This window comes from Ochotona princeps, chromosome 13, assembly GCF_030435755.1.
Source record: "Ochotona princeps isolate mOchPri1 chromosome 13, mOchPri1.hap1, whole genome shotgun sequence".
NCBI classification, from domain to species: Eukaryota; Metazoa; Chordata; class Mammalia; order Lagomorpha; family Ochotonidae; genus Ochotona; species Ochotona princeps.
The window spans coordinates 30778920-30792502 of record NC_080844.1 but is presented as its reverse complement, the minus strand read 5'-3'; the positions used below and the strand labels follow the sequence as shown (position 1 = coordinate 30792502).

Here is a 13583-nt window from a genome sequence, read left to right as displayed (position 1 = left end):
GTGGAGCTGCCGGGATTAGAACCGGCACCCATATGGGATCCCGGGGCTTTCAAGGTGAGGACTTCAGCTGCTAGGCCACGCTGCCGGGCCCAACAGTTTTTTTTTTTAAAAGATTTATTTTTTTTATTGAAAACTCAGATATGCAGAGAAGAGGAGAGACAGATTTTCTGTCCGCTGATTCACTTCCCAAGTGGCGAAGTGGCCAGAGCTGAGCTGATCTGAAGCCAGGAGGCAGGAGCTTCTTCCGGGTTTCCCACGCAGGTGCAGGATCCCAAGGCTTTGGGGCTGTCCTTGAGTGCTTTCTCAGGCCACAAGCAGGGAGCTGGATGGGAAGCCGGGTTTCCAGGATTAGAACCGGCAACCATATTGGATTATGGCGTGTGCAAGGCAAGGACTTCAGTCACTAGTACTGCACCAGGCCCCAAGACAGATTTTTTTTTTATCTGCTAGTTCACTTCCCTAGTGCCTGCAATAGCCATGTGAGCCAGGCTGACTCTAGCTCTATCCTGGACTCCCACGCTGATGGCAGGGGCCGAGGCTCTGGAGCCATCTTCTGCCTTTCCTTGTCATTAGCAGGAAGCTGGACTCGAAGCAGAGTTGGAATGGAGTCAAGGCAAGCTCTGGCAATCTTTTTTTGCTCAACCTGCATTGCTAATCCCCAACTCAGAATATGGAAGTCTATTTCATCTAGATATTTCACTAATTGATTCTTTTTTTATTCTAAAATGTCTTCAGAGAAAAGGATCTTCGCATGTTGTTTTGGTGTTAACAACCTGAACATTAATTTTCATACTTTCCCTCCTATTAGGGACTGGTTTGGCTGAAAGACAAAGAAGCGACACACTGTAAACTCTGTGAAAAAGAATTTTCACTTTCAAAAAGAAAGGTAAGGGAGGTAGACACAAGTCCAAAAATATTGTACTGAAATGTTTTTGTTTTAATCATAGCCCTTCCTTTTCCATTTAATAGCACCACTGTAGAAACTGTGGGGAGATTTTTTGTAACGCCTGCTCTGACAACGAACTGCCTTTGCCTTCTTCACCAAAGCCAGTGCGGGTCTGTGATTCCTGTCACGCGCTGCTCATTCAGAGATGCTCATCTAACCTGCAGTGACACTCCAAGACTAAACCCACCTGTATGATCACGTATACAAGATGTCCAGCCTTTCTTGTGCAGCTTTCAGCCAGTTAGTTAACTGGGGTAGTTGAGCTACTTATTCAGCTCATGGCCATTATAAATAGTATGATTTTCCTCAATTCTGTTACTCAGAATTTTCAACAGAGCATGCTTTAAAACAACTTTGGCTTAATTCTTAATGTAATCATGTAACCCTTATCTCCTTGCAAGGTCAGATAGAATAGCTAACACACCCTTGCCTTATCTTCTGAAAGGCCTTTTAAAAAATAAGGCTTGTTTGTCCTAGATTGTCAAATTGATATGATGGTGCCTGCGATTCTCTATTTAATGCACTTTAAAGCTTCACAGTTTTGAAACTGGAAAAGCATCAGTCTTAACGTATTAATACTCAATCCACCCATTTTCCAGTTATCTTGGTGTATAGCTCAGCTACATTTGCACTGTTTCCTTCTTTGCCTCTTGTGCACTGGCAAAGGCCATTCAGCTTACCCTACAAATTCTTGTGTTTGTGGTATCTTTCAGGTACACCGAGCTAATCTGTTCTCAACTGTCCCCTTGAAATCTTTTTACCTGAAGTTACTTTCCACATACAGACTTCCCCACATGCAACTACCTTTTGCACTAAATTACCACTATTTTTTAAGTGGCAGATTCCATACTTCAAAGATGAAAACCCTCTTCCAGAAAACAATGTGTGGAATAGCAGGGGCAACAGGCTCCTTACTGATTCTTTCCTTTAGGTGTTAAAAGTGAGGGAAAGAACTTTCCTATGATGTGACCAGGGCTTGACTCATTCAAAAATCTGTTACACTTCTTTTAGAGAAACTTCATCAACATTCTATTGTAGTGGTCTAACACTGCCACAGTATATGCACAGTAAAATTATGTCTGCCAAGCGCCTCTGTGCCAGGGTTTTGAAAGAGGGTTCTGCTCAACCATAAAATGCATTCTATGTAAGCTGATAGAATGAACACAAATCCAATTACACTACTTATAGCATTAATAGGCAGTTGATCTGTAAAAACTGTTACCTCTGGATAATCATTTTCACCGCATCCACTCAGGCTCCTGTTTTTCTTGTATGTACCATGCATGTATTTACATTCCCTGGGAGCATTACATTTAATCGTTACTTGGATACCGCCTTTTCCCCCAGAGTAGCTACTCTGTAGGATGGTCTTCTCATGAGAACTACTTTCACTAAAATTTTGTTTTCTAAACTGCCAAAGTGTGAACTCAGTATTTTACTCTATTTTCTCTAGAACTTGTAAGTTTCTAGTCAGCTTTTGAGATAGTAACTTCGATTAAATTGAACCCAGATATTGATGGTCTTTCTTGAACAGTATCAGGATGGCCTCAAGACAGGTATTCTTAGGAACTTTTGTATCCGTGAATGAGTACTTTAATGGTTACATAAAAGATCAGCATAAATAAACTATATAATTCTAGTTTAAATTCTAAATGAGTTCATTCTAAATGATGAAAAAACATTTTTAGTTGAATTTTTCATCACAGAAAATTCTTGTCATTGATCCTTGCATTTTTTTGAAGGCACTTTTTCTAAGTCACTTTAGTTTTAGATTACTTTAAAACCATGTATACTAATCTTGGACTATTCTGTAATGAAACTTGGATTATAAATTTCAAACACTAACTTCAAAACAGATTTCACGTGCCACTTCCTCTCCTAGCCAGTATTATCACAATGCTATCATGGTGCCAAGGAATTGCAATTGTAATTCTAACCTGTATTTTAAAAACAAAATGTGAATTTTATAAACTATTAAATAAAGATTTGAAAAAACCCATTTTAGAATGGCAAGCTTCATTTCTTAGATTTTTTTTTTTTTTTAATTAGAAAGTTAGATATACAGAGAGGAATGACAGAGGAAGATCTTCCATCCGTTGATTCACTCCTCAAGCGCCCGCAATGGCTGGAGCTGAGTTGCGCCAATCCAAAGCTCCCTTTAGGTCTCCCACATGGGTACAGGATCACAAGGCTTTGGGCTGTCCTCGATTGCTTTCCCAGGCCACAAATGGAGCTGGATAGGAAGCAGGGTCACAGGATTAGAAATGGTACCCATATGGGATCTCTGCGCGTGCAGGGCGAGGACTTTAGTCACTAGGCTACTGCACCGGGCCCAATTTCTTAAGATTTTAAGATAATACTAGAAAAATAAAAGCTCATGTGACTTGAAAAAAGAAAGGTACTTCATGTTATATGTTTGAATATCCTGGGGTGGGGCGGAGTGGCACTAAGAAATCTAAAATTGTCATGAAAAAGCTCCAAATAAGCCATCCTGTCTGCTTTCCTAACCCAGAAACTAAGGTAGTCACTTTGTGTGAATGCAATCTTCTGTTACACATAATACACTGTACTTTGTACTATTTATGATCAGTAGCTGACACAAAGCATTCCAGGACACCATATTATCTCCCACATTGACATTTATTACATTAACATTTCTAGCAAAAACAAGTAACAAGTTCAATAACTGAATATTCACATTGACAATTTCATTTTGATCCATTAGCCAATTTGGAAAAAAAGGTATATTGACCAAGGAGATTAAAATTAAAAAGCACCTTTTCCTTGCTACATAATAAACTAAGACGAGCAGGTATCAGATGCAAAGCCAACTGCAGGGTTCTTTTACTTGACTATGACATGGACTTCCCTTACATTTGCTTAACGTAGTCATTTATACAATTATTTAAAGATTTGGGCAGCAGACTGAAAATACATCTGACAATTATGTGGAATTCTCAACAATCTTAGCTTTCTAAAGCAATTTGAATTAACAATCATCAGGTTTTAGAAGCATTTCTTGTAATTCAGTCAAGTGCTGAGGGGATTTGTATCTCAACAGGTAGGGCTAGGACCTCACTTCTAATGCTCCCATCCTCCGGTAACACGATTTTGAGTGTTCAGAAACCCAGATACCTCTAAGGGAATCAACATTTCAGAGCTATGTTTGATAAATGACATTTGATAAAAAGAATATAGAATTAGCTGATTTTATACTTTTGATGCCACTTAAACTCCTCTTTAGTCTTTATATATACAGTGTTGTCCAGGAGAAATTAAAGTTACACTAATTATTCTTTAAGCTCTATTCCAGATGTCTGTTTATTAAGACTTGCAGTTTATGCAGGGGTGAACCATGATCCTCTAGTATTACACTAATACTACTTACTACTTGTATAGCTAATAGTAAAATACATCAACCCAAATCTTATGAAGGTAGCACATCCTTAGGAGTAACTAGTATATAAAAAGTATCAACATCAGTGGTTTGAATATAAAAATTTATTTCTTAAGTCAAAGTATGCAACAAATAAAACCTACAGAAAACAGATTTTCCCATCACAATCTGTTGCTTTACCAAATAATATTTTGAAAACACATTCCTTCAGTCATTATAAAGTTCTTAAAATACAAAAGAAATTTGTAAGAAAGTCTAGTAGACCAGATGCTGTTGTTAGGACTTTTCCTTGTGTATGATGGTGATATTTTCAGTACATCCCACGCCATCCACCTCCGCTCATGCCACCTTGCCCATAGTAGCCGCCACTGCCTCCACCACCACGGCCTTAAAGAATACAAGCATTAAGAATCATTTAGCAGGAGGCACCTATGTGCACTATTTTACAAATATTATCTGCAATCCAAGAGAACATATTACTCACCATAACCTCCTAAGCCATCAGGCGTACCATAGCCTCCACTGTAATTGTTCCCCATTCCCATTCTTCCAACAGATCCATATCCTCCCTGATTATCTTTACAAAAGAGAAACAAAAAAATTTAGAGCTTGTCTGGTAATGTAGCTCAGATTTCTTATTTTAAAAACTTTACATACCCATTCCATCTCTGCCGTAGCCTCCCATTCCAGAGCCTCCCATGCCAGAGCCACCTCCAGGAGTGGAATTCAAGAAGAGTTCAATGTATCGATGCTCTTTAAGAGAAAAATTAAGGGTAATAGGATAAAAGAATAGATCAAGTTTATTAATAAAAGCTCCAAAAAGTTCAGTTTTATCATCAATAATTCATAGTATAAGCTGCCAGGAAGCCATTTGGGATCAATTTAAGAGGTCAAATGGTTTTAAAGTCCCAGTGACTTCTAAGAATTCCCTAGTTTCACAGACGTTTTGCATTTATTTAAGCAAACAAGAAACTGACAAGATCACATCCAACAAACCAGATAGCATGCCCAGGAAAGCACTTACGCATATTATTCTTATCTTTAGACATGGCAGCTACTGCATCTTCATGGGTGACAAACTCCACATCTGCTTCTCCTGTTGCTCTGCCATCAGCTCCGATATCAATATGAACTCTTATTGGATTTAGTGGTGAGAAGAACTAAAAAGAAAATACTTAACTACTTTCTCTACTCAGATTGTGGGAAGTGAATTACCACATGTCTAGATTTTCTCTGATTCATGAAAATAAACCCACCACACTCTGTTGAAGGCTACTTCAATCAACTACAATTTCTAGGGATGTTAAGACTATACCCTTTGAGGGATACTAAAGCTTAGTTCCTTGAAGGTATTTCACAGAGTTGTTGTTTAGCCACTCAAGGCTGAAGAAAATGTATATATCTGTGACTCAGAACAGTGACTTGAACTCTACCTCAGTAACTCAAAAGATAGATTATTCAGCTTCTATCACAACTTAACCAGTCCTAATCTATCCTTAGAGAAAGTACGTGGAAATTCAGCCAACTGATTTCTCAAAAGACCTGTAGTAATAGCAAAGTATGTTTGGCTTTGCAGCCTGCTGGGTCTCCAATGCAACCATTCAACATATGGGTATGACTGGACTTGGGTCAGGGGTTGAAGACTGCTGACCATCCAAATAACGTGAAGCAACAAACCAAGTCACAAACCAAGGACAGCAGTAGCAACACTTTCCCATTTTTAACTCTTCTGTTTTTTAATTACTTCTGGCCTAGAATACTCACAAAACCACCATTACACATTAACTTTCAAAACAATAGAAGTAATATTCCAGTTATTGCTACTCGCTATGGTCATCAGTTTTTTCTCAGTGTCTTCATGCCTGCAATAACAAGGGCAGGACTGGGCTGCAAAGAGTTTGATGCACAACCTGGGTGTTCCATATAGGTGGCAGGGACCCAAGTACTAACGCACCAGTAGGAAGTTGGAGCCAGAGCTGGAGAGCAAACTCAGACAGTGATCATCTTGCTGATCAACTCCTCTCCCACACTTCATTGGGTTTTATGAATGTAGCTTTTCACCTGCTTGAATCTTGTGTGGGTCAGTACACAGTATGCATCAAAACATCAACTACAGAAATTTGTGACATTAGATTAAACTGTAAAGATGGGGCCGATAAGAATACCTCAAAATTTAGACCCTGGAGGCCAATTTTGTGGTGTGTTAAGCAGCTACCAAGATGCCAGTTCTGATGCAGCATCTCACTGATGTGGCTGGGAAAGCAGCAGCAGACAGCTAAAGTACTTGGATCCCTGCCACCCATACTGAGACCCAGGGGAAGTTACAGGCTTCTGGCTTCAGCTTGAGCCCCAACTGTTGTGGCCACTTAGGGAGTCAACAAACTAATGGGTAGATCTGTCTCTCCACCCTTCCCCCCAAACTGTCTTTCAAGTGAATGAATAAATCTTTTAAGAAAAAAAATTTAGACACAAGATGATTATAAAATTAATAAAATTACTCACATTAGCAATGTCATTTTCAGTTGCACGGAAAGGTAATCCTCTCATATGTACAAAATGACCACCATGAAAACCTGAACTTGCATCACCAGCTCCACCATAGCCATGTCCTCCCATACCTGAAAAATAAAAACTGCCATCAGATACTATATATACACATAGAAACGTATTCATATTTGCAAGCTATAATTAAAATTCTAAATACAACTTTCATGTCATGTATATTACCATTCAACGCTAAAGCAAGGATTAAGATTCATCTCAGAACAAAAAATGTCTTTAATGTTTACCTCGTCCATCTCTCATTCTGTCATCAAAGCCATCATTTCCATAGCCATAATTATTATAGCCACCATAGTCATCAAAACCTCCATAGCCTGTATAATTTAAGGAAAAATACATGTCAAGAAATCAACTTTATAACATTGAAAAGTAAGCAGTTTAAATTCTTTTTTATTACAAGTTTGTAACCAAACCCCTTATTTAGTACATATGAAAAAAGCACTTAACACTTGATGGAATATTTAACATATTAAGAATAAATTTAGCCATATAAATTATTTCCATTCTTATGCAAATAAGTCAATATCTTCATTTCAATTACTGTACACATTTTCTAGGTGACAATATGTGCATCAATCAAGTCCCACAGTTGGAATGGGAATATTTTCATGAACAGGTTTTAAAACCCAGTAGGTACTGAAATTACTGCCATTTCTGTATTTCTTGACAAAGTGTCAGGAATATTAAGAAAATGACAACAGAACCTGTGTTCATTAGATACACATACCACCATCATATCCATCACCTCCTCGTCGCATTCTGTCATACATACTTCCACGCCCAGCTCCATAATAACCCCCTCTTCCTCCTATTGGTCTATCATATGGTCCTGGTCGCTGTCCCAGCAATCTTCTTGGTGGATCATAAAATCCTTTGATTTCACTCCTGCTACTTCTGAAGATCTCAATATACCTATTTAAAAATGTTTTAAAGGTACAGGTTTCAGCATGGATGTATTAGAATAATTCAAATATGGGCAAAATACAGTCAGTTTTTCTACGTCTAGATATACAACCCAATTGCCTAAATACACCATAAGTTAACAATGTTTACACCTATGAACTTAAATAATTAAATATTTAAGTTTTATACAAATTAGTCATTGAAAACAATTCATAAAATATAATATTTGTTTCCTTTAGTATAATAGGTTTAAAGAAAACACGATTATACAAAAGTATCAAACATCCTACTGAATGGAAACAATTTTAATTTAAACAAACTATTAGCATTAATTCCCCACCCAAATTTGTAGTTTCCAAGTTAAATTTAGATAATTATCAATTGCTTTAAACTACCCCATAAAAATGTTATTGTTACATTACCCCCCCATTTAAGCAATAGTGACCCACAACCCCCAAAATAAAAATTTAACACCATCCCAAACTCTCCATCCCCACCTGTGCCCTATTCTTTCCTTGTGTTTCCCCAGAGCATTTTCTGCTATCTCCTTTGAAGCAAACTGCACGAAGGCCTCCCCTGTGCTTCTCCCCTGGTAGTCCATCGTCAATGTTATCCCATTTGGCACGATTTCCAACCCTTTAACCCAAGGACAAATAACCCCATCAAGGGGAACAGTGTTAAAGGCTGAAACATTCCCATCTGAATCAAATATTTAAAACAAGTCTAAACAAAACAAAACAAAACAAAAAAACAAAAAAAGCTTAGTTTCCCATCACCCCATAATACAAACTTTTTCCAAATAGTATAAAGTATTTTTGCAACCAGCGTTTTTTTAAATTACACATTATTTAAAAGCCCACCTAAATTACAAATAAAATTATGCTCCACATGCTAATTCATGGTTCATTTAATCACATAATTATTCTCAATGAAATTTACTGTACAATCAGATTTTTACATACTTTACACACTCTACTGAATTTTAACTGGAGCACATTTCATATTTTAAGACATTTTCATTAACAAAGATTATCACAAACTTCAAAGTTATAAAATCAAATGAATTTAACAAACAAAAACTGAGAAATATATAATGCAAATACAAAATCAAAATACTACTAAACTTTGACTAATACTAGCGGTACCTTGAAAGAACTGAACTATTTCCTCTTTGCTGCAACCAAATGGTAGTCCGCGAAGTCGTACTGTCCCATCACTAGCGTCATTTGGACCATTATGTTTCATAACCCAATCCATCTCAATACGTTTGATTTAAATGCTATAAAAATAAACAAGCACATAAAGCAGTCAATCAAAACTTAATCTTGCCAGAAAGTACTGAAGAGACTCCGCTCAGAGGCTCAGACAAGAAATGTAACAGGATTAGGTGACTCCAACAACAATGCCACAACACAGTGGTACACCATCTTCTATTTGCCAGCTGGGAAAGGACGGGGAAATCTGACCCCTCCTACCAAAAGGCACAAATTCCTGAAAACCTTATCTTATGTGCTGCCTGTTTTTCAAAGAACTCACATAACTCCCTCACCATAACATTCACATTATTTGTTGTTGTAACACCAACTTCTGTTCTACTCATCTTAGTCACACCTTTCAGATTTCAATGTTCACCCGAATATTTGTATGAATTCTTTAGAATGCAAACTGTTCAGAAGCTGCATAGGATACTACTGTCTACTCATGGACAATTCTACCTAAAACACCAAAAACCAGTTTTTAAGTGAGTTTATTATTTTGGGCTTTAAAATTCAGACTAAGTGGCCATGCAGGATGAATGTGGTTTTGAAACTACCTATCTAGAGGCCAGTGGAGATGGCAAATAATCAATTTACTCACTGCATTAACTTCTTAATCAAATAGACTTACAAATTTCAAGAAAAAGGTAACATTCACATTCAGGAGGTATTTAAAGGTACAGTCCCTCTACCCACCCCCCAAAATGAAACTGCCCACCCACTTTCCTTCCACCAGGCAACCAACCATTGTTCCTTTTGAAATCCCAAGAGACTAATGCAGAAGTCCTTCAGCTGCGGGAACTTACCAGAACCTTACAAATGGCACTATGCAGCTGTAGGAATCCTACTCACCTGAATATTTCAAACCTTTCCCTCACCACCTCCTCCCCTGTAAACAAAACAGTTTGTTCACTTGATTCCTTTAGGGTTCAGGATCATATTTCATAGCAACAGCATTCATGAATGCTTAAATGTCACAGGATCTAATTTTCAGTCCAACTATCAAGTTATCATCTGCAAAGTGTAAAATTTCCTTTTCCTAGGGTTCATGCATTTAATATAAGCCATATAGAAATTCTCCAAAATGCTTAAATACCTCTAACGTGAGGCCCTTTCAGCACCTTTATCAATGCAAAAATTCTAGGTGCTAGAGATGAAGAGAGCCAAAATGGGAACACAAATTTGTAACTGGCATTTATAGTTAATTTTTCTTATACACACAAATAACTGGTATGAACTTTCCAAAGACAAGCCTGGGTTTGAAACCTCCCTGCGTTGCCTCTCACTGACCTAATCTCTGAGCCTACTCAAATGGGTCACAGCAGGAAGTACCTGTACCTCAATGGACCAGGAGAATTACTTTTACTACTTGATTTGCCTCACAGTAAGCATTTGCTAGTTATTGAATTTGATAAAACCATGTTATACCACAAACATGAAATGAACCTTAAAGAACACACGATTCTGAGTCTTAAAAGGGAACAAGGACTGTTAAAATATAAAATTTTCCTGTAAAGAGAGGTCCTTTATCAGTTTTGAAAAATGCTGTCAAGCTTGAAGCTCTCCACTATGTTCTTAAGTTCTTCCCTCCCCTCCCTAAAAACAGCATCAACCTAACAAGTCATTTCCTGCAAAGAGGATTTGGGAACAGAAGAGAAAAAGTAAAAAGGATCTAACATCAAATATTTGTTCACTAGGGGAAAAAAAAATCAAGAATTCTGTAAAGTCAAATTCATCAGTTCAGGGTGGGCAGATCATAGTATTGTGCTTTTCATCTTTTTTTTGCTATTTTCAATGTAAGATTATAATTCAACATTAAGATTTGTACTCCAGGACCAAAAAAAAAAAAAGGCAAGCTGTAATGGTAGCTCTTCACAAGGAAATTTTAGCAAGCAAACTAATTCAAACATATCTGATGGGTTAATGTTCCAACATATGGGAATACACAAGTCATTCTATTATCCCTTCCAAACTCCCAAGTTTGAGTGTAAAACTAAAGCTGATCTACTTCAATATCTTTTAAAAACTGTTAAACTACCTTTCTTGGCTTGAAGAATTCCAAGCGTTAACACCAATTAAAAATACCATCATTTTTTGTCAACTTCCTATGCTTTTAAATACCAGGATACTTCAAAAAGTTCATGGAAAATGTAAATGTTTATTTTGATGTCAAAAAACCCTGAAATCCATACATGGAACCCTGCCCTTTAAAATCTCCATGATGTTTTTGAAGTCCCCTAGCATTGATTCCGTTTCTATCAATGTCCACAATACAGAAAGCTACAGATTGCTTTAGTTTCCAACACTTGAGGGAGAGGGTATTACCCTGTGAAATGACCTCTACTGGGTATAGGAATCTCAGGTTCAAGCAGATTTTACTTTTTAGTGTGATTGCCTTTAAATTTTAAATCAAAAACCCAGACACCAACACCTTGAAGGAGCCCGGCCTCTAAAATCATTATTGTAAGTTTACTAGAACCAAGACTACATACTGCATTTCAGTCCCACTTACACAACAAAACACCACAGCCAAGGTAACACTGTTGCTTTAAAAGGCAATTAGGTTTCTAGGCAAAGATACACAGAAACAGTAAAAACAGGTAGGTGTAGCAGTGTGTGTATACGTAGTCTAATTCAATCAGGAAAGTCTGAGCTGGTTTGCCCAAGTCCACCAATCCCTGCGTTTCAAGGTAAGATTTTGTTAAACTTAATCTTGACAAAACGCCACAAAAGATCTTCAACAACAGTCTGGTTAGATGTATATGAGTTACTGAAACCGCTTATTCTCTCCCTCCCAGGCCTGACCCTTCCTCTGGCACCATCTTACAGGAAAATTACCAAGACAGCGCTCTGCTGTTCTAGGGAGCCCCTCACCCCACCCCGTATAACCACGTGACTGAGCTTGTATCTGCCTTTGTGTTCAGCACACGCTTATTTCCTTATTGATATTACTGTACTCCTATATTGTTTTTACTTCTATCACCTTAATAGTTAAGGGAAAGTATTACACAAAATAACCTTCAGGATCTGTTGATCGTTAGGGACTCAATTCTTGTATAAATAATGACTTTTTTTTTTTTTGCCATCCGCTGGTTGTGCAAATCTCCCACGTAAAAAAATTCTAACCTCTATGTGCCAAAGTCCATAAAATACTTGCTAAGCCACCCACCCCCGCCCAAGAAAGTCCCCAAAAGCGCGACCACAGTTCACTGGGCCCAAACGACCTACTTCAAGCAAAAATGGGCCTACTTCGCATTCTTTCTCGGTTGTCACCCACTTCTCCGCTTGCAAAATCACCCACAAAATCGTTACAAACGTTCAAGCGTGGAAAAAAAAAAAACCAAAACACAACCTCTGGGGAAAATGAGTACGTACTCTTTTTCGAAGTTCCAAATCTGGACTATAAGGGCCGGCTGGCTAAGCGTCCTTTATTCCTCCCCCGGAGACTGGTTCGTTTATCTAGCTGCCCTAAGAGACCAGAGAGCTCGGGGAGAGCGCGCCCCTGCCCCATCCCCGGCCCCCAGCCCGCCGGGGCTTAGACACCTTCGCCACCGGGCGGCGGGGTGACAAAGGAGCCGCCTTTGTCCTGGATTTGGGAGCCGAGCGCCTTCGTCGCCATTGGCTTTCCGGCCCCCGGCCCCAGCCTCTCTCATCTCGGCCATCTGCGTCAGAAGTCTCGGGCAGGCCGGCCCGCCCAGGTAGCCCTGCCGAGACTGCGGAGGAAGGACGGGCAGCTGTGGGAGGCCAGGCCCTTCGGCGCCATTTCCTTCGGGAGCCGCCCCTCCCCCGCCCCAGCCCCCCCACCCAACTTGCCCTGCTCGTTTCTCTCCCACCCGCACCCCTTCCAGGGAGCTGGACCACCCTCCAACCTCCCTCCCCCCACACACACCCCGGGCCAGGCCTGCTCAATCAGTTTTGTCGAAGCTGGGGCATCAGAAGTAGGAAGAAGACGGTGAAGGGCGGGAAGCCAAGGTGGCCGCGCCACCGTACCCAAAATGGCGGAGGCCAAGCCAGCAAGGAAGAGAGAGGGAGAAGGGCTGGACGGACGCCGTCCACTTCGCGCCTCGGCGTGGTCCACTCCCAACGCCACCTGAGCCAGATCCTCGCCCCGCCAGGCCGCCCTCCTCCAAGTGTGGAGATCGCCCGGGAGGTGCAGCCCCGCCCGCCTCCGAGCGGCGACCTCCACACTCCCCCTCCCCCGCCCAGCCTCCCCTCCCACCCCCTCCGGCCTCTCTCTCCGTCCTCGTCCCGACTCGGCTCTCGAAACAAAACCACCGGCCCAACCTACCCCCTCTTTACTTCAGATACCCTGTCGGGCGATAGGGACGCCAAGCCCGTGCTGGCGGGGGGGTCCGATCGTGCGGAGGAGGTGGCCGGGGGCTGAGCCGTGCGCCTCGTGCGGAGCTCCCGACAACGGTCCGCCCAACCGTCTCCGGCCGCCGGCAACCGCTCGGGGAGCTGCGCAGCGCCGCGACTGGCGGGGGGGATGGGAGCGGGTGAGCGAGGAGGAAGGGGTGGG

At 40.4% G+C, this 13583-nt stretch overlaps 2 protein-coding genes across 14 annotated transcripts in view; one reads left to right on the top strand and one right to left on the bottom strand.

The window, feature by feature from the left end:
- The window catches only part of RUFY2 (RUN and FYVE domain containing 2), a 52810-nt gene extending 51116 nt beyond the window's left edge, over positions 1-1694 (top strand). For 5 of the 6 annotated variants that reach the window (XM_058671697.1, XM_004583432.4, XM_058671695.1 and 2 more), the window contains exons 17-18: positions 809-886; positions 970-1694. In XM_058671697.1, coding sequence (XP_058527680.1) covers positions 809-886; positions 970-1113 — 222 coding nt within the window. In that variant the 3' untranslated portion in view covers positions 1114-1694. The remainder of the gene's footprint in view (positions 1-808; positions 887-969) is intronic. The other variant, XM_058671696.1, reaches the window with a different exon arrangement.
- A 1866-nt stretch (positions 1695-3560) lies between these two features.
- On the bottom strand, positions 3561-13575 carry HNRNPH3 (heterogeneous nuclear ribonucleoprotein H3). 8 transcript variants are annotated; one of them, XM_058671703.1, is made up of 12 exons: positions 13353-13575; positions 12948-12988; positions 12440-12527; positions 8954-9087; positions 8306-8444; positions 7633-7817; positions 7133-7219; positions 6846-6961; positions 5368-5503; positions 5001-5096; positions 4828-4920; positions 3561-4730 (listed from the first exon to the last, which is right to left on the bottom strand). In XM_058671703.1, the coding sequence occupies exons 4-12, from the start codon at positions 9063-9065 to the stop codon at positions 4654-4656; spliced, it is 1041 nt and encodes a 346-aa protein (XP_058527686.1). In that variant the 5' UTR covers positions 9066-9087; positions 12440-12527; positions 12948-12988; positions 13353-13575; the 3' UTR covers positions 3561-4653. The 8 variants fall into 8 exon arrangements, with proteins under 8 accessions (XP_058527686.1, XP_058527685.1, XP_058527688.1 ...); XM_058671702.1 differs by lacking the exon at positions 13353-13575 and having other exon boundaries at positions 12948-13276; XM_058671705.1 differs by lacking the exons at positions 12440-12527; positions 12948-12988 and having other exon boundaries at positions 7651-7817.
- Positions 13576-13583: the final 8 nt, after the last annotated feature.

Bases quoted from the DNA above. Each gene is read 5' to 3' on its own strand.
- HNRNPH3 (XM_058671703.1), bottom strand. From the start codon at position 9,065: ATGGATTGGGTTATGAAACATAATGGTCCAAATGACGCTAGTGATGGG. The intron at 8,445-8,953 runs GTACCGCTAGTA...CTTGGGTTAAAG, and splicing joins AATAGTTCAGTTCTTTCAAG to GGTTGGAAATCGTGCCAAAT. The intron at 4,921-5,000 runs GTATGTAAAGTT...TCTTTTGTAAAG, and splicing joins CTACGGCAGAGATGGAATGG to ATAATCAGGGAGGATATGGA.